Here is a 20,973-nt window from a genome sequence, read left to right as displayed (position 1 = left end):
AGAGGGAGGGAGAGAGAGAGAAGAGGGAGAGAGAGCTCTATCTCTGCATCTATATTACCAGATGATTTCAGAGCCTTGCAATTATCCCTTTTCCTAACCAGCTGAAAGTCTTGGCTACGAAATAGTTGGTGAGGCAATTGAATTCATACAGATTTTTTAAAAGTCTTAGAAATCTGCTGTCAATGAAATCTGGTGGGGGGAAGAATCAGTTTCAGGCTGCTTCCTAGTCTCCCAAAGCACATTCTTTCCTGAAACTCTTATGGAAAAATTTAAAATTTATTTGAAATTTTTCTTAATGTTTCAGGCAGCCAGTGAAACAGAAGGGCTCCATTTAGCTGTCCGAGTCCTCGGGGAGCCTAGCCAGCTCCCCATCAGTCAGCTCCATCTGGGGTTGTACTAAAGTTGCTACAACAGCCCTAGGAAGCTGTACGTGTGGTTGGAGCTCGGGACTCCTTCAGCCACTGTACTCATTCCTATCCCATTTATATTCCTGTTACTTAGAAAAATTGCACTCTTTTTACAGTTACTATAGTGCAAAGGAATTTCTCTTGGTCTTGAGGAAAGAATTAACGAGAAGAGTTCATTTTGTAGGTTTTTATGTATTCTGTCTTTTCTAGAAGATATCACATCAGGCAGGCTGAGATTTCAGTGCTAAAATTTATAGACTTGGAGGTTCTTGGGTTATTTGCATGCAAGTTACTCCAAAATAGACTTGCATGAATATAAGCAAAGAATTAAATTTTTTGTTTGTTTGTTGCTAACTTATGTTGAAATATGCCACCTTTTGTATACAAAGATGGCACTATTCAGCACCTACAGAGTAATCTTTTGGCCATTTATTAGTTGAGTGGTTGTGCTGGATATTAATCCATTAAAATAGCTCTCTTGAGTGTGCCTCATAACCAATGACTGACATATTTGCAGTGAAGGTAGCTAGAACTAATCAGGCTTGGTCTGCGGCCATTGAGAGGACTGAAGTCCAACCCCAACCCTGGCCCACAAGGCGTTTTAACTTGTGACCTTTGCTTTCTTTGGATTCTCTGCTTAGTAATATTGGTCCATAGTTTGCCCCTTAAGCCCCTATATTCCTACTGCCAGTAAAATGAACATGTGACTGCCTCTCATTTAAGTGATGGGCAGTGCTATTTGGGCCAAGAGTTATTTTATTTTTTATTTTTTTGCTTTTTGGAGGGGGGAGGGCAGGGCAATTGGGGTTAAGTGACTTGCCCAAGGTCACACAGCTAGTAAGTGTTAGTGTCCGAGGCTGGATTTGAACTCAGGTCCTCCTGACTCCAGGGTGCTCTATTTACTGCACCACCTAGCTGCCCCCAAGAGTTATTTTATAATTAGGGCAAAAATTCTGCCAATCCTAGATGGTGAATGTTTCTTTGAGACTGCCTCCTACTTGAAAGATACATTGCATGATGGCCTAGATATTTGATGAGGTCAGAGGTCCTGATTCAATGGTATTGGTGTAAATGGGGAGGGATTCTTAACTGATGTCTCTCTTAGAGATGTGTTTCATTTTCAGGCGAGTGAGGTGCAATTTATTTCATCTAAAGTTTTGCCACCATTGTGGCTCAGCTTGTGTGTGAACTGAGGTGACATGCATAGTGGGAGATTTTTCAGAACCAGATTTGCGGCATTGAGGAGTCCCAAGGGCCCCTCCCTGAGTAAGGAGCAATGTGGAAGGGACACAGTCAGGTGTCTGTGTGGCTCTGCTGCCTCTTCTTCTGTAGTGAGCCATTTCCAGGCTTCCTTCCTTCTGCACTGCTCAGGCTGGGGCTGCTGGGTCTATGGGGCCATTTCTGCTGGCGTTCAGTCTCTTCCTGGAATCTCTTCTGATTGTGTACCTGGGGCTCAGTAAGCTGTACTACAGAGGAGCCATGAACTATTGACTAAGGGAATGCTTCCCTCCTTTAGCTAAGTGGTTTGGTCTGAGCCAAGCTGAAGTTGTTAGACATGATTTTGTCTTGCTCTAAAATTATGTGGGCTTGAAAGGGCACTGTTGATCCTAGGAAGTTTTGTTCAGGTTGTACATTGTAGTGGAAAGATGAATTCTTAGCCATTTGGCTTCTGACAGTATTTTAGTGTTTCTTGAATGTTCACCAGTTGTTTGACCACCTAATGAACAAGATTTTAGGCTCCTTCATTAAAATGTCTTCTTTTTTCAGGCCTTCCTGAAGCTTAAATTGTTTTGTCTTTGCTCTTTGGTTTTCAGAAAAGCAAGAGAAAAGGGCATGAATATACAAACATTAAATATTCCCTAGCGGACCAGACAAGTGGAGATCAGAGTCCTCTTCCACCCTGCACCCCAACTCCAACCTGTCCAGAGTAAGTAGAAGGGAGGGAATTGGGGTTTTTCTCTGAAAATCCTTCTGCAAAATTGTTCTCTTTGCAGCCCAAGACTTCCATGGACGTATGCTGTGGCTAATCAGCCGGCTAATAATGTCCATTAGCAATTAGCAGATTAGTAGTTTGTGCCTTCTTAATACTTCTCAAAGCCTTAGCTGGTTTATTTAACTGATGGCTGGCTGGCTGGCTGGCTGGCTGTTGCCTTCCCTAGGGGCTGTTAATATATCAAAGCCATGTTTGTTGAGCCTAGCAAAGTACCAAATTAGATTTATGTATCTTTTTGTTTCAAGACTAAGGGTTGCTGGCTATCCTTCCTTCCCTCCCTCCCACCCCCCTTTACTTTTTTGGGGGTGGAGGGGAGAAGATTTTTGGAAACCAGTTAAATAAGTGAGCCCCCTTAGATTGTCACCATAGGGCTGAGCTACCATGTTTGCTACTAGTTGATAGGTATGCGTTTTGAGACCTTGTTCACAAAATGTAATTTAAAGACACTTGTCAGGTTAGTTCAATGAACAGCCACAAGAAGCTTCCATTACTGGTCCCTTTGGTTAGCATTTACCTCTCTAGGTTAATTTTCCCAAGACTCCTATGGGCTCTTTCCCACTGGTTCACATTTTCAGATCCTTTCTGCCTTTGGCTTCTCATGTGTTTATTTATTTGTTTGTTTGTTCATTCATTCATATGTTTATCTGTCTGTTTGCCCATTTATTTGTCTATTTGTTCACTCATTCATTCATTCATTCATTCATTCATTCATTTATTTTAAACTTGACAACTCAACAAAAAAAATGGAAATACTCACAGAACAAAGTTGAGCTCTATAAAGCCACAAACTCCATTAGTTATAATTTGTTTTTTAAGAATACGTAGTAACTTTAACAAAAATAACAGCAAATTTTGTTTGCCTTTGTAGCCCTCTTTGATCTTTTATTTCTGGATTTTGTTGCTGTTGTTAAGGTTTTCATTGTAGTCTGTGTGTATATTGTCATTAATTTTCAAAAAAAATGGTTTAGACTGCATGTAAGGTGAGTACTCACATGTGTGTTTCTGATTTAATCATTATGTGATGCATCATGTACTAGATTTGTTTCCTCTAGCAGGCAGTTGCTGCTTCCTTCTCTTCCTATTCCTCCTTTTTGGCCTCTTTTTTAAAAAAAATGTTCTATTGTATTTTTACTTATTTTGTTCAATATTTCCCAATGACATTTTTCTGTAGTCCTGTTCAGCACATTCAAAATGTTGTGAAAGAAGAAAAATCCTCAAGAAAAATAAAGTTAAAAAAAGTCTGCTTCAGTCTGTATTCAGACACCATCAGTTCTTTCTTTGGAGAAGGATAGCATTTTTCATCATAAGTACTTCAGAGTTGTCTTGGATTGTTGTATTGCTGAGAATAGCTAAGTCATTCATAGCTGACCATCTTACAGCACTGCTGTTACTTTGTACACAGTACATTTCACTTTTATCAGCCCATGCAAGTCTTTCCAGGTTTTTCTGAGAGCAATTCCGCTCATCATTTCTTATAATCACATGCCACAGCTTGCTCAGACATCTCCCCAATTTTCCAATTCTTTGCTCCCAGAAAAGAGCTGCTATAAATATTCTTATACATATATAGGTCCTTTTCCTTTTTGTTTTTTAACTCTTTTGGGATACAGACCCAGTAGTGGCATTGCATGCATGGTTCGACAGCCCTTTGGGCATAGTTCCAAATTGTTCTACAGAATGGTTGAATCAGTTCACAACTCCACCAACAGTGTATTAATGTCTCATTTTCCCCACATTTCCTTCAACATTTGTCATTTACCTTTTCTGTCCTATTAACCAATCTAGTAGGTATGAGATAGTACCTCAGAACTGTTTAATTTGCATTTCTCTAATCAGTAGTGAGTTAGAGCATTTTTTCATGACTATAGATAGCTTTGATTATTTCATCTGAAAACTTCATATCTTTGATCATTTATCAATGGCTCTTATTTTTATAAATTGTAATTTTTTATAAATTTGACTCAGTTCTCTATATGTTGGAGAAATGAGGCCTTTATCAGAGAAACTTGCTTCAGAATTTTTTTCAGTTACTATTGCTAACTGTATTTTCCTCCATTCTATTCTTCCCTCCCTCTTTTTTCTATTCTCACTCCTTTCACACTTTCCCATCTCAGAAGTGTTTTGTTTCTGATGTACCCACTCCCCTCAATTTGCCTTCCCTTCTGTCACCCTCCACAACCCTTCTCTTATCCTCTTTCCCTCCTGCTTTCCTGTAGGGTAAGATAGATTTCTATACCCAAATGAATTTATGTATTATTCCCTCTTTGAGTCAATTCTGGTGAGAGTAAGGTTCACTTAGTCTCCCTCCTTTCCCCCTCTTCCCCTCCACTATAAAAGATTTTTTCTTACCTCTTTTATGTGAGATAATTTACCCCCATTCTATTTTTCCCTTTCTATTTCTCCCAGTACATTCCTCTCTCACCCCTTAATTTTAATTTTTTAGATATCATACTTTCATATTCAACTCACACCTGCCCTCTGTCTATATAAGCTCCTAACTCCCATAGTAATGAGAAAGGCCTTATGAGTTACAAATATCATCTTTTGGCCTCTTTTTTTCGTAGTTAGAGAGCTGGTTTGTTAAATGAATTTCTTTATTGATGAGCAGTGGGGGCACAATGCAGGCCTCCTTGGAAGTATACTTCCAAGTGACTTCTTTCCTTTGTACTGACTTTTTACCATTTTGGATCTGAAAGTTATGGCATAACATTTTTAAATAGCCTAAGTTATTGATATTCCACTTAGTGACAATCTAACAAGATACCTTTCTTCTGCCTGGTTTGCATTTTTGTAAATATCTTTTTCAGAATGAGAGAAGATAGCGCTAGAGTATATGAAAATGTGGGATTGGTGCAGCAGCAGAAGAGTTTTAGATGAGAAGACCTGCCAAAGTTTCAGCTCAGAGCTGGGTAATTAACCTCAGAATGTTTGATAGCTGTAATCTATTACTGTTCACTATGTATATGTTTTGTGATGTACCAATGTTCACATTGTGTTAAAAGCTTTTATAAGCTAATCCTGTCCCAAGATAACATTCTGCCAGTTTTAAGTTTGACAGGCATGTCAGAATACACAAAAATCAGAGTTCATTCTTTGAGGGTAACTTAATATCTTTCTTCGGAATTAATTCCTATGGAATACTTAGAATAAATAGGCCCTTTTCTGAATTGCTTGGGAGCGGTTGCCATGGCAGCCTAGAGCGCAACCTGCACTGATGCTTGGGTCTTGTATAAAGAGGAATGTCCCTCTAGGAGTTAAGAACTATTGACTCTCTTCCCTGCTCTGCCCCGTAGCTGTTGAGTGACCCTGGGAAAAGCTGTAGAAGCTTAGAGGTGACCTCATTCTGGGCTATTCATTAGTGAGAATCATCTTGACAGCATCCCCAACAAATGTTTGTCCATACTCCATTGAACACCTCAGATATTTGGGACCTCACTGCCTCTTGAGGCAGCTCATTCCTCCACTAGGCAGCTCTCCTGCTTATGAAGCTTGTTCTTATGTTGAGCTGAAATTTGTCTTTCTGTGCTTTTCACCTACTGCTTGTAGTTTTGTCCTCTGGGACCAAGCAGAACAAAGAGAATCACCAGATCTCAGCATTGGCTCAGCTCTCTGTCCTCTTCATGCAACCTGTAACCTCTGAAAAACCTCCTTGTACAGTGTGTCTGACATTGTTATCCGCCTCTTCTCAAAAGTCCTCAAGTGAAGGAGAACTCGCTGCCTCTCATGGCATCTCATTGCACTTGTGGATGGCTAGAGTTAGGGAGTTTTCCTAGAGTTTGAGTCTAAATCAGCCTGTTAAAACTTCTAATTTTTGTTTCTTGTTTTTTTTGCAACTGAGTAAAACAAATGACAATCTTGATAGCCTTTTTCCCCCTGGGAGACATCAGTTATGTACCACTCTCCCTCACCTCTGACCATTTCCTTTGGCTGAGCCTCATTTGACTTGGACTCAAAGCCCTTCCCCCTCGAGGTTGGCCTCCTCTGGACATTCTCCATCACATCAGTGTCCTTCTTGACCTGTGCTGCCAGAAATGACCTCAGTTGTTCAGATGAGGTCTGATAGGACAGCAGGATCAGCTCTGCCTTATTCCTGGCTCCTGTGCCTCTCTCAGGGCGGCCCTAATCCCCCTTAGCTTTCTAAAATTCTCTTATTCTTACTGCCCTTCATTCCTATCCCCAACTCTTTTTGGTGACCTGTGTCTCTTCACGAGCCCTTCCACATGAAAGCATTTCAAATCCTTAAAAATGCCTCATGCACCTTGTGCTCCTAAATCTTCCAATTCCTAGGCAAGATATGCTCTATTCCTTCAGCTGACTCTCCCGTGGCATTGTTTCTTGTCCTTTCATTCTTCTGCTCTCCATCTTGTGGGTGTGCCCCAGTCTGTCAATGATCTTCCACAGTGTGATGCCCAAGAGTGAGAATGATGCAGATGGGACCTGTGGTCCAGGTGATGGTCACCTTCTCATTCTGGAGGCGGTCACTGTTGGTGTAGCCTAGAATTGCAGTAGGTTCTTTCACTGCATTTAACCAAAGTGCCATCTCCCTTAGCTGTACTTATGTAGCTGAGTATAGTAGGATTATACATTTATCCCTATCAAAATCTATTGTGTTAGGGAAGATCGACTTCTTATTAAATAAGAAAAATTTCAGCCAATGTTCTGATGTGTTGACATGTTTTTGGAACCAGTTATCATTGACTCCCAAAAGTGTGCCGTTGGTAGGGCTGCTGAATACAGTAAGGCTAGGAACAGATCACCCATGCACTCTTTTTTAAAAAAAATTAATTTTTAAGCAATCGGGGTTAAGTAACTTGCTCAAGGTTACAGGGCCAGTTATTTCTGGGTGTGGTGCTAAGTGTCTGAGCCCGGGATTCAATCTCCAGGTCATCCTGACACTGGAGCCGGTGCTCTTACTCGAGGTGCTACCTGGCCGCCCCCCCCCCCCCCATGCACTCTTTTAGAGATCACTGTCCCCTCTGTAAAACAAAGGAATTAGATCAAATGATCATTATCTCAGTTCCTTTTCAGTTTTGAGTCAGTGATCCTACGTAATTTTAAAGTATTCTACCCTGCTATTGACTTTAATACCTTTTCAGAAGGTTTAACTCTTCAAATTGGAAAATTTGGAGGCCAAAGTATTTCTTAATAACAAATAGAAAGTTATGATTTACCGCGAACTTATTTTTCAGCACAGAATTCCACATTATTAGTTTCATGCTGATTTTTAAATGTTTTCATTTTTATAACCTTTTAGATATGTATTCCTAAATAATTTTTGCTTTCTTCTCTTTCCAGATATGACTATTCCTCCCCACCCCCAAAAGGTCAAGAAAGATGCAAGGACTTTCACGTGAAGAATCAATTTGGAAGGTTTGCATTCTGACTGTTTAACTTCCGCTAATAAGCAAAGTGCGAAACCATTTAAAGATCATGATTTTCTCTCTCAACAATGCCTGATTTTCAATTGCTTGTTTTTTAAATAAGAAGAAATCATCTCTACAATGTAGACAATGTTATATTTTATAGAATTTTGTTTTAAATTGAGGAAGCTATTAAATTTTCATTTCCACATTTTGCAGATGATGGTGATTAAAATTCAAGTTATCAGCATTTTTCTTTTTAAAATTGGAGCAGATTTATTCTCTTTCTCTTTGTGAGGCATGAAAGGGCACTTTTTGAAGGAGCAATGATTTGGGAAAATCTGTCAAAACAACATCCAGTATAAATGGGAACAATTTTTTTTTATTATCTCTTATAACTGATAGGGGATAGAATCATGTCCTAATGCCTGAAGCTTACAGAGTTGAGCATTTCCTTTCCAATTGGCCACTTCAGAGTGGAAGGTGATGATGGTTTTTGGAGGGGAGGTGCCTTCTTTTGTTAGCAGATGGCTGACTTTTGTTGAGTTTCTGTTTGGAAAACACGCATGAAGTTTTCTTTGAACCAGAGTCACTGTCTTTATGCTCGAGAGAACACTGATGACCGGTGTTGGAGGGAACATTTGCAGTCATTCAGAAAAGCGGCAGCTCGGAGCAGGGGCAGGAGGTGGCAGCAGCCCGAGGTGACTCCTGTGGCCTTCCCGGACATCTAGTGACTTGACAGTTGGGGGGACCTTTTGGTGAGCTGATACGTGTGACCCTTTCCCCACGCCTGGGGCTCCTGTGGTTTTCAGTAGGGCCTTACACTTCTCTAGGTGATCGGTACCGCAGAGTCCAGCGGAAGGACACGTGATCCAAGCCAGGCGCCTCAAGTCGATCCATGTGAGCCCAGAGGCGTGGCTGAAGCAAGGCGAGAAGGGAGAAGGGGTCAGCGCCAGGACGGGGGGACAGGACTGCCAGCAATAGCTCCTTTCTGTTTCATTGAATGGGATTTTCACCAACCTTCTTTTACCTTAAGTGCCTTCCAGAGCCACATCCCTCTTTGCCATGTGTGTTCCACCATTCTTCATTGTGTTTATTTCAGCTGAAGAGTTTTTGGTCATATTCATGAAGACAAATAAGCTTCTCTGGGGACTTCCCTTTTGAGCCCTTGTAACCACTCAGGTTCCTTGCCCTATGGCGGTCTTTTGTTTCTGTCTTTGAGCCTCCCAGGTCTCAGGCAGTGGAGCCAGTTCGGTGACTAGATCAGGCCCAGATCACCGAGAGTGGGAGCTTCTTTCCAGTAGAGCTGTGGTAGAGTGTTGGTTTTCCCTGAAGTCATTTGGGCAGGCCCATTAGGATGAATACAGCTGGGCCTGAGATGAGAGAGAAGTCAGGCCCTCTGCCCCAGGGGGCTGCGTGAAGCCTGTGTTTGGGGGAATTGGAATAAGTGCATCTTTTCATTGCACGATCACTTTGAAAACGCTTTTGTTTGCTTCTACTTTATTGTAGTACTTTGGGACAGACTTTCACCAGCATACATCCTTATATTTGTACAATGGTTCGATTGTACAAATGTATTTGTTGCATTAATGTCAATGCCTGTAGGGTAGAATCAGTAGTATTTGCACTCTCCGAACCCAGCTTGTCCTGTAACTTGATAGTGAGGTAACTTCTTTCACTTGGCTTTGTGAAGTCCTTTATGGGACATTGGTTTAATGTAAACCTTTTCTTATTTTCCTGAATCAGTATAGTATCATGGGATTGTCAAAGCCAGATCACTGAATGATTATTGAGCATTGGGTAACCCGATGGACGTGGGATCTCCTCAAGGTGGGCGGACACTCTTGGCAGCGATGCCAATGGCAGCCCATCTGCCCCTTCTTGTCCTGTTCAGTCCTCGTCCCTGATGTCCTGTGACTCTTCCCTCAGTGTCCTTAGGGTCTGCCTCTATATCCCTGGGCACTGTGTGGGCGTCAGCGGAGAATGGTGATGTCACAACATAGTCATACCTCGCTCTTGCTCCATGATTGTGCCCCTCCCTTTTCTGGTCTTTGGTCTCTCTGATGCACTGGTTCTTTGTTGCTAAAGTGCCGTAGCCTGGTCATGCCCATACCCTCGGTGACCTGTAGTTTTAACCCTTCAGAGACTGGTAGTCCACAGTTTGCAGCCATGAAGCATCACCAGAACTTGGTCACACATTAACAAATTTCACATGAGCTTGTGTGACACTGAATAGGGTGCAGTGTAGGGTCTGAAACATGACAGATTGGCAGGTGGAACTCAGAATTAGTAGCTTAGAAAAGGTGGTTTCTGAGGAAGCAGCAGAACCTAGGGGCAAAAGCATCATTGATTGATGGATCAGATGACCTTGAATCATGTTTGAAGTCACGTTCATTCTGTAGCCAACAAATGAATTTTGCTACCAGAGCTGACAAAATATTGGAATGCCTTCAGTAAGGTTTGGAAATTTAACCTTCTTGCATTTGGAGATTGTTCCCTGTGAGTCCATCGAAGGCTTCATGACTTCACAGTGTTCAAGTCACGTATGGTATGAGTTATTCAATTGAACCGATGTTTAGTTTGTCAGTCAGCACCAAGGCACTTTGCTCAGCTCCTGGGAGGTGCCCAGAGAGAGAGAGAGAGAGAGAGAGAGAGAGAGTACGCACGTGAGTGATAGCATCTGCCCTCAAGGAGCACCATGCCGTGAACAGTAGAATTTTTGGCACAAAAATTTGTGTGTGCACATTTATTAAAACCTGTTTTTAGTTGAGGTATCCACGCTTGCTTATTGCACCCTGGCCAGCCGCCTGCCTCGCCCCACCTTTGGTCCTCATGCTGAGTATCATGTCATTTACATATCTTGCAAAAGTGAATGGGCTCTTTTTAAGTTGTGAAACTAGTATTCTGTCTTTGGAGCTGGAGAATTTGTCTAAAATGTGATACTGAATTTAAAAACAAAAGAAACAAATGAATTCAAGATTTTAGAGTTAACAGCTCTTTTAGGGTGAAAACCAGAAGCTTCTGTCTGCTGTGTGACCCTGCTGAAAACCATGGTGATTGCTCAAGTTGAAAGGAATGGACTTTTTCACGTGGTTGATTAGGGGAGGGGGCAGGGAGAGAGAGATGGAGGGATTATCTTTAGCATCTCCATACCAGGTTCTAGTACAGGCTGGAATTGTGCTTTGGCACAAGTAGAGGAGGTTGTTGTGTTGGTTGTGAGAGTCAATAATTAAGGTGAATTTCCATTTCTTGCAAATATACCAGCATGTGCTCATTACTACTTGTCTTCATTACCTGCACGTCTGAGCTCAGAGCACTCATGCATAGTCCATGCATAAAATTGACAACATTGTCACCAACAGCCAGTTTTCCAATTTGGGGACCCTTTTTTCAGATTTTGTGGCATTTAAACAAGAAAGTGCCATTCAGTTTTTGCTATTGGAGTTAAACCAATTATTTAAAAAATCAAAATAAAAATCTACCTACTGAGAGGTGGGAATTGTTTAGAAATGTGGGGACACTCTTACATACTGCAAACAAAGGGCAGAGTATCCAGTTAAGCACACAATCTCCACCAGCCTTCCCTGCTACAAAAAAAAAAAAAGCCAAACTCTTTGCTGGGGAGATGGTGGCCCATGTCAGGTCTGGTAGTGCATTTGTACAAAGACAAATGTATGGTGACAAGGGTATTGTACTGTGAACTTTTTTGAGGCACTGTGAAGTCAGTAATCTAGTTATTTTTTAAAGGTGTGGTTCCCCTAACAGGTGCTCTTCTGTAGTGGGGCAATATTTGCTCCTCTGTTAACAAAGCAGGCACCAGGAGACCCTGCTGAATCCCCTGCATTCTCTGTGTGCAGGAAGTCCACATTGAATCCTTTCTGATTATCTCAAATTTGGACTGCACCAAGGAAAAACGGGGTGGATGTCCAGAGCTAATACAGATGTGTAAGATGGTGGTGCTTAATTGGCTCGCCTTTTCCCCACATTCATTCCACCATTCTCTGATGGAATGAAAATAACAAGTCAGTTGCTAGGAACAGTGTGTCCAGGGAGTAGGGGATTCCACTGACAAAAGGGTAAATTCATGTTTCTAGAATGAAGTGTTTTGAAGCTCCATTTAAGTTCACCTTATTTATCGACTCCCATTGTATCTTGAGATATTATTCTAGTAGGTGTTTTTGAAAATAATTTGACATCATGGATTATTTCTAGTTCAGTGGAATGGGAAAAGGAATTGATATAGAAGTATTTGATTATAGGTGACTTACACCACAAGAAAACTGAAGAGTGTAACTCCTGAGGCACAACAGACATATATCTATATATAGTATATATTTTTTACCAGTACAAACCTGGTACAGTTTTCGTTGACTGTGCATTGTAAGAAAAAAAATGTAAAAATTAAAAAAAAATGTTTTATAGCAAATGGTCACGTTGATTTATTGTTATCTTATTAGGACTGCTAGCCATTAATTTGGACAGAACTTTTCATTTTCCCTCTTGAATATTAGTTTAGAAATATAGTTTATTGTTATTGTATCTTCACTGAAATGTTGCTCCTTTTTTTGTTTGGGGCAGATTGAAAATCTAGGAGCTCGTTTCCGTGTTTTTCATAACTTTTTATTACTCAAAACTAATTTGAAAATGTTTCCACGCTCAACCTCAAAACTTGTAATTATTAATTTTGCCTGTTTATTTATGACATAATTGTGATTCTTTTTATTACTAAAGGCTAATGAGAAGGGATCCTTTATTAAACTGATGACTAGGCCTACTTTTAATTTTCCTGCAGTGTATGAAGTGTTGTACCAGAGTATTAAATGAAATGTAATATTTTATTGAAAATCTATCCTTTAAAAGGAATACGTTTTAGGATGTCATCAATTTGATGTGAATCATGTAAATGTTGATAATATGCGCTGTGTTTATTATACATTTAGTGTTTCAAAAGACTCACTTATTGCCTTTTTGCCCACCTATATTATATAGTCAATTTGCAATTGTCAAAAAAAAGGACATTAAAAGAATAGTTTATGTATAGAAACAATAGTGGATGTTAATTGCCTCCCAACCTGTATTTATGGGTGTTAGTTCAGAGGCTTTGCTAGCAGCAAGGCTGAATTATCAGAGTAAAAGTGTATTTGTAAACTGTATCAGAACTGAAGATTAGGAATAAAATCATTTTCTTATATTCTGGTGTTTTTGTTTATTTCATTAAAAATTCTGAAGGCCCAATGGGAAGACCCATCAACAAGCATTTATTAAATGCCTGCTGTGGCCTGGGTAGTGTGCTGAGAGCTGGTGACATCAAGGCAAATATGAACCAGTTCCTGCCCTCCAAGAGCTTATGGGTAGAGACAACATGTACACATGTACAAACAAAATATTAATCATCCTCTCAGGTCTGCTTCATAAAGGGCTGACCTGTAGATGCTGTGAATCAGAAGATCCATTGAAATGAAGAATAAGGAAGTTTATTCGTTCAGCATCTGTTTGGCACCTGCTGTATGCACAACTTTTGGAAGTCCACAAGAAGTAACATAGCTCATCTCGGTTTGGGAGGTTTCCTGGTTTGGTGGCTTCTACCACCGAAGCACCTCAGGAGCAATGAAGAAAACAAAATGAGTGAATAGGTGGGCTGAATGAATAAATTGGAAACAGGAGGCGGAGGGGTGGGGTGAGCAAGAATGGGCATCAAGGGTTCATGAGAACATGGCGGCTCCATGAGGAATGCTTCCTTGCATTCAGTTGGTTTTGTGTTAAGACTTAGAGGACACATGGGTTTACAAGTTGTGGCCTTAGACTGTCTTCTGCAGAGGTTATTCTGGTCTTCTGGATTTCACTTTTACCTCCAGTGGATACCATTCAGTGCTCAGGGATGCCTTTTATAGAGAGCTAGGTAAGCCGCATGGAAAACTAAGGACCCCAGAGAGGGAGAGTGCGAGTGTATGTATACTGAATATAGAAATTCAGTCAAATTCAATCTAACATGCACTTATTAAATATGCAATATTTAATATTGATATGCAGGCATTGGTGAAGGAAATTTCCTCACAAGGAGCTCCCTACACAAATGAAATCACAGATTTAGACCCATCCCTGTCCCTCGAAATGCACACACTCCTTTCCCCCCAGTTCCCCAATGTGCAAAACTTGTCCTAGGCAGTGGAGATAGAAAATGAGAAAGTGACACCTGCTCTTATGTACCTTGTGTTTCTGCTGTGGGTGGGGGAAGGGACTACAGCTATATAAGAATGATAACATAACGTAAAAAATCAGTTATTTGAAATACAAATAAGACATATATTAGCAAAAAGAGCAAAGGTGAGAAAAAAACCACCATCCAAATACAAAGGATGACCTAGGTCTCCTTTACACTGCTCATTTACCAATTCTTTGTCTTTTTTTCCTCTGTCGTGGTCTCAGCCCATAGGTGGCCGGCCTTTGCTTACCACTAGCTTAATGCTTTGTAACTCTCACCCAGCTTCCTTCAAGCCATCTGGCCTTCTTTCATAGCTTGTCTTCCTCCTATGTTTCCAATTTTCTTACGTCATCCTCCCCCCACCATGTCCTTATGATCCAGTGACTCAGTTCCTTGCTGTTTCTCTCAGGACACTCCATTAATCCCTTCGCCCTGGGGCATTTTCACTGTGCCTGGAATGCTGGAATGCTCTCTGTCCTCATTCTTATTCCAAGCCTCCCTGGCTTCAAGTCTCAGCTAAAATCACTTTCTACAAGAATCCTTTCTGGGTTTTCCTTAATTGCTAGCCCCTTTCCACCTGTTGGTTATCTTCAATTTATCCTGTACTGTATGTCTCTTGTTTGTACATTGTTGTTTGCATTTTGTTTACCTGCCCCCCCCCCCAAACTACGGGCTCCTCCTTTGGGGGAGGAGAACCTTTCTTTCTAACACCAGCACTTAGTACAATTCCTGTCATATCCTAGGTGCCTAATAAATGCTTGCTGCTGACCTGACTGCCCCTTGGCAATACAAAGCCAAAATGAAGAACAGTCCCAGCCTTCAGGGAGCTTATTCTACTGGGTATGTTTGTGGTTCCATAGTCAACAAACATTTATTAAGTTCTCACTTTATTCCAACCCCTTTGCTAAGGGCTGGGAATACAAACACAAAAAGGTAATCATTACCTGCCTTCAAGGAGCTTAGGTTCCGATGGGGGAAGACAACACATAAAAGGAAGCCAAAAAGTTAGGGGGGAGTTGCCTGCACTGAGGCTTGGGGGAGAAAGAAGTCCAGGTAATTTAGGGTAGAAGGAAATGATCTGTCTCTTCCAATTCTGAGTTTCTGTGAATTTTTGTCATGTGTTGTTCCTTTATTTTACCCTTGGACGTGCCTTCTGGAGTTAGTTTTTTTTTTTTAATGGAGGGGGAGAGACAAGACAATTGGGATTAAGTGACTTGCCCAAGGTCACGCGGCTAGTAAGTGTCAAGTGTCTGAGGTGGGATTTGAACTCAGATGCTCCTGACCTCAGGGCTGGTGGTCTATTCACTGTGCCACCTAGCAGCCCCATGGGGTTGTGACTTTGAGCTCTACAAAGAAGAATAAATAAGATACCCATGGAAGACTTGCAAGGACATTGATGTGGCTGTTTTATTTGGAGGTCTTGCTGTTCTGTTTGGGGGCTTTTCTTCTTTCTTTGTTTCAACTGCCACTATTTCCTTTTCTTTGGTTCTCTGGAAACCTGTGAAGCCATTATACTATGCTGTTATATTACTGCATGGTTTTCAGAGGAGGTGTTATCTGTACTGGAGATTTGGGAATTTTCCTTATAGTTCTTTGTGCCAGTATGTCTGCATCATAGGTAAAAACGATGTACTGTTCTTTAAACTGTGGAAGAGAAATTTCTCTAATAATACCATACCTTTATGTCCACAAGGAAACACATGAGAACAAATCAAAATTATGCCAGGAATCTCACATCACATGCTTCTCCAATTCAAAAACACTTAGGATCATTTGTGGAATGATGAGCAGGAAGAGTCTGTCGGCATCATTTAGCTCAATCCCCTTCACTTTAGAGCATTGAGCAGGTCCCTAGTGAGATCAAGTGACTTGTCCAAGGTTATGCAGGTAAGTGACCGAGCTAAAATTTAAACCCAGATTCTCTGATTTTCGATCTAGTTCTCTTTCTACTCTATGAGGCTCCTTATTAAGTACTTACTGTATGCAGAAAACTGTCCATGCAACTAGGAGAATTAAAAAAAATCAACCCAAAGTTTAGATAATTCTTCACTATACCTGCATGAAAACTGAAATCTTGTTAGTTAAAAAAAAAAAAGCAAAGTTTAGATAAATCCCTACCTATGTGAAAATTGAAATCTGGTTATCAGTGATCTGTTAATTGCTAAATTTAAGGTTCTTTTCTCAGGCCTCATGCATCCTCTGATCTCTCTGCTGTATTTGGTACTGATTTTCCTAAATACTGTCTTCCCCAAAATACTTTCTCTTCTCTATGCTTTTATATCTCTTTGATTCTTCTCCTGCCTCTCTGACCACTCCAACTCTAAGTGACTCTAAGTGGTTCGCCATTTCCTTCTCCAGCTCATTTTACAGATGAGGAAACTGAGGCAAACAGGGTTAAATGACTTACCCAGGATCACATACCTAGTAAAACTCAGACTTGATTAAAATTTAGGACTTTCTAATTTCAATTCAGCACTCTCTTCACTGTGTTACCTAGCTGTCTGATGTAGAGCTAGGAATAATAAGCATAAAGATAATTGTGGCCATGGGAGCTAAATAAGATCAGTAATTGAGAGGATATAAAGCAGAGATTTTTGACATGGGAGGTCTGCAGATAGATTTCAGAAAGTCTGTGAACTTGTATGAAAAAAAATTACATTGAGGGCGGCTAGGTGGCACAGTGAATAGAGCACTGGCCCTGGAGTCAGGAAGACCGGAGTTCAAATTTGGCCTCAGACACTTAACACAAAACTAGCTGTGTGACCTTGGGCAAGTCACTTAACTCCAATTGCCCTACCTTCCCCTCTCCAAAAAAAAGTAAAAACAAAAACAAAATTATGTCTTTGGTTTTCTCTAACTTCTAACTGAAATCTATAATTTCCTTCAATTATTTAAAAACATTCTGAGAAGAGGTCTAAAGGCTTCCCCAGTTTGCCAAAGCAGTTCATAATACAAAAAGGAAAGTATTTAAGGATGACTCAATATTAGGGAAATGATCATCACAATCATATTAAAAACAAAAACACCCCAAAACACATGATTATCTCACATTCAGAAAAAAGCCTTTAACAAAGTATAGCATCCATTTATACTAGAAGTCTTACAAAATATATAGAGACCTTTTTAAAAAAATATAAAAAGTATCTAAAACTAAAAGCAAGGTTACAAGCAGTGAAGATACATAAGAAGTTTTCCCAATAAATATAGGAATAAAGCAAGAGTAAAGCAATCATTTTAATCATCATCACCAATAGCAATAATAGTCAGAATTTATAAACACTTGGAGGTTTACAAAGTGTTATACATAGGTTATCTCATTTGATCTCTAAATGCTTGCTCTGTGTTAGGCCCCAGGATACAAAAGATAAAGAAAAAATAGTCCCTACCCTCAAAGAACTTACATTCTAACTGAGGAGATGAAAGGCTTACATATAGATATATACAGAACAGATCCAAGGTAGCCTTGGGAGCCAGAGTTGGGGTGGGAGGAGGGGAAGGGGTTCTACAAAAAGGAATTTGGGGGTTCAACTGATTCTTGAAGAAAACCATGGATCCCAAGAGGGGAGTGGAAGAAAGATTACTTTTGAGGTACAGGAGACAATTTGGACAAAATCACAGAGACAGGAGAAAGTGTCACATCCTAATTTTGTTATGGGAGAATTGAGTCAAGACAAGGCTATTTTCTTAGTGGTAGGTTTCTAGAAATCAGACCTAAATGTAAACAGCTGTTTGGTAAACTGTGCCTTCCCAGCCACAGAATCACAGGATTTGAGAAATAGAAGAGACTTTAGTGGCCTCCCGTGGGCCAAACTGTACATGAAAGAAGCCCCCATTATAACATTCTTGATTATTGTTGTTTGTCCTTTGTCCTCTAAGAGGACCATAGCCTCAGGGAGGTGATGCCATGACTTGCAAGTGAATTGGATTTAAGTGAGGGAGGGCTGTGCAAAGTCATCAGCCTCATATTCTCCAAAGTCATCTGGGTCCAGTGGCCAGATACAGATCAGGACCACTGGAGATGGCGCCTACCTTTTTTTTTTTTTTTAGCAAGGTACAGCATTCACAGTATTATAACTTATATTCACAGCAGCTTATCATTAAAATGGCCATATAGTTTTCACCAAAGTGATCACAATATTTAGAACAAAGGGCAATCATCTCAAAGTACAATAGTCAAAGTCTTCTACTCATGCAGGCAAAGTCTTAATCAGTATCACAATATAGTCTCAAAGTACAAGAGTCAAACTCTTCCACTCATGGGGCAAAGTCTTCTACTCATGGGGCACTCTTAAATTAACTCAATCAGTCATTTATTCAGCAAAGCCTTCCACTCATGGGGCAAAGTCTTGATTAACTCAATCAGTCACTTATTCAGCAATCAATTACTAAGTATCATACGCAAAACCCTCCACCCCTTAGGTCACTAGTAAACTACAATTTCATCTTTACTCAGTACCCAGGGAGAGGACTTTTCATCTTGACTTGGGTCCGGTTTTCAGATTCCCTGGATCCCCTTCCATGGTCCCAGATTCTACCTGAATTCACCAGACTGTCACTTGGGTTCAGTGGTAGACAGCTCCCAGTTCCTTGTCCAGCTCTCTCGGTAGGTCCTGCTCCATACTAAAGTTCACAGGGTCTGGTCCATGTCAGATCCTTAACAGTTTCTGCTCCAGGGAATTCAAGGCTCAACCAAGCCACAAACAAAGTCTCAGCATCCCAGTCATGCTTCCTCAGTCACCTGGGCTCTGGGCTCCTGGGTTCCTGTTCAGAAGAAGCTCCACCGAGACAAGTTCTCAGGAAATTCTGGCTCAGTTCTTCATTCTCTCTTCTGTAGCTGGTCTGCGACCAGATGCTGGTCCCAAGAAATTCTGCACCCACCGTTCTTGATTATTCATGATTATCCAGTATCTTCTTGAAGTCTTCTGATGAGGGGGAATGCATCTCCTCTCAGGTAGCCCATTTCACTTTTGGATTGCTCTCATTATTAGAAAGCTTTTCTTGGCATCAAGCTGATAGTTACCTTTTTTGTAACTTTCACCCATTGCTTTTCTTTTCTTTTTTTGGAGGGGGGAAGGCAGGGCAATTGGGGTCAAGTGACTAGCCCAAGGTCACACAGCCAGTAAGTATTAAATGTCTGAGGCTGGATTTAAACTCAGGTCCTCCTGACTCCAGGACTGGTGCTCTATTTATTCACTGCACCATCTAGCTGCCCCTCCCTTCACTTTTCTTGTTGCCGTCTAATAACAAACTGAGTAAGTCTATATCTTTTTTCACAAATCAAATCCCTCATCTCTGCAAATGTGTTGCCCCTTACAATAAAGGAGAATTACCTTCTGAGGGACTGTATTAGATGGGTTTTCCAATCTAGAGTCTTTTTAAGAAAGGATATTTTGCATTAAAGTATAATTTTGTTAGATCTCTCAATATGTATGCTGGACTTTCCCTGGCTTTGCAGGTTTTAATGAAATTTTAAAATAGTTTTTTGATGCCTTCGCTTTTACATCATAATTCATTTTAGAGTTCATCTCTCCCTTTCCCTCTTCTTTCCAGCAAGACTTACCTTATAACAAAGATGTTTAAAAACCCAAACAGTTGATATTTGCATATACGATATTCCACAACCATAGGTCTCCCACCTCTTCTATGAAAGGGTGTTGCTATTTAGTCCTGTCCAACTCTCTGTGAGCCCATTTGGGGTTTTCTTGGCAGAGGCACTGGAGTGGTTTGCCATTTCCTTCTCTAGTTAATTTTACAGATGAGGAAACTGAAGCAAACAGGATTAAGTAACTTGCCCAGGGTCACACAGCTAGTAAGTGTCTGAGACTGGATTTGAACTCATGAAAATGAATCTTCCTGATTTCCAGCTTAGTGCTGCACCATCTTGTAGCCTACCTAGTTCCTTCTGTGAAAGAAGACAATTGCATTTACTCATCTCTTTCCTGGTATCAAGGTTGACCATTATAAATACACATTGTTTAGTTTTGTTTTATTGTCCTTTACATTTATTTTGTTGTCATTGTATATATTGTTTTCTTGCTTCACTTACAACTAGGTCCTCAATTAATGCAAATAATGAATCCCATGAGTGGTAGATTTATTCCAATTTGTACTGCATATTTACATTAGACTGGAACCAATGACCATATTTTACATAATTATAACTTTGAATAGTGCTAATTTGAATACACGTAGTCATTTCATTCTAATCAGGATGTAGGATCTAATCACTTTAATCACACTAATCAGGACCTAGTTGTATTGCACTTTGCACTGGTATAGGTAAGCCTTCTAAATCATACACGTTGGTTGTTTCTTACAGAACTATGATATTTTATTACATTTATATGTAGAGGTGTAAAGAGGAAAACTAGCTACTTCCACTCTGATGGCCCCCACCCTTGTGTGGTTAGAATCTCCCTTTTCTAACCACACCCTTTTTCCTTCCATTGGTATGACATTTTTCTCTAGTTGCTGCCATTAACTTCATCCCATAGTGTACTTAAGTAAGGACGAAATAAGGCAATAGAGAGGTCGCAGTGGCCTCTACAGTGGCTTTCCTTTCCCTTAGCTTGACAGAAACTTCTAAGCTTATCTTTTGCTTAGAAGAAAAACAGGATTCAGGCTTTTATCTCACTTTCAGAATTTATAAAATACAAATCAGTGATTTTCTTTCATTTAGTTCAGAGCCCTCTAGCCAAGAAGATCCTGACCATTTCCAATAATATTTTTTTTTTTTGCCAGCCATGGCCCCTTCTCACTCATACCATTGCCAGAAATGAAATTTATACAAGCTAGAGTCAGACATTTTTGTTGACCATGATTGTTTTTTTTTAATGCTATCAATATGAATAGGCAGATATATAAAAAAATTTTAAAGAACAGGTTTGCATTGGACATAAGATAAGCTCTCTTCCTTCCTCCCTCCCTCCCTTCTTCCCTTCCTTCCTTCCTCCCTCCCTCCCTTCTTCCCTTCCTTCCTTCCTCCCTTCCTTCCTTCCTTCCTTCCTTCCT

The 20,973-nt window shown here is 40.4% G+C and overlaps 1 protein-coding gene across 2 annotated transcripts in view; it reads left to right on the top strand.

Annotated features, from left to right (window-relative positions):
- Nucleotides 1-12,951, top strand: part of PTPN11 (protein tyrosine phosphatase non-receptor type 11) — a 72,531-nt gene extending 59,580 nt beyond the window's left edge. The window contains exons 14-16 of one of the 2 annotated variants that reach the window (XM_069081601.1): nucleotides 2,222-2,334; nucleotides 5,208-5,309; nucleotides 7,696-12,951. In XM_069081601.1, coding sequence (XP_068937702.1) covers nucleotides 2,222-2,334; nucleotides 5,208-5,277 — 183 coding nt within the window. In that variant the 3' untranslated portion in view covers nucleotides 5,278-5,309; nucleotides 7,696-12,951. The remainder of the gene's footprint in view (nucleotides 1-2,221; nucleotides 2,335-5,207; nucleotides 5,310-7,695) is intronic. The other variant, XM_069081600.1, reaches the window with a different exon arrangement.
- The last annotated feature ends 8,022 nt before the right edge of the window (nucleotides 12,952-20,973 follow it).

Source organism: Petaurus breviceps, unplaced genomic scaffold (assembly GCF_028583685.1).
Source record: "Petaurus breviceps papuanus isolate PSGF00001 unplaced genomic scaffold, PetGlider_PUasm1.0 99, whole genome shotgun sequence".
Classification (NCBI taxonomy): Eukaryota; Metazoa; Chordata; class Mammalia; order Diprotodontia; family Petauridae; genus Petaurus; species Petaurus breviceps.
This window is presented reverse-complemented; position numbering and strand designations above follow the sequence as displayed.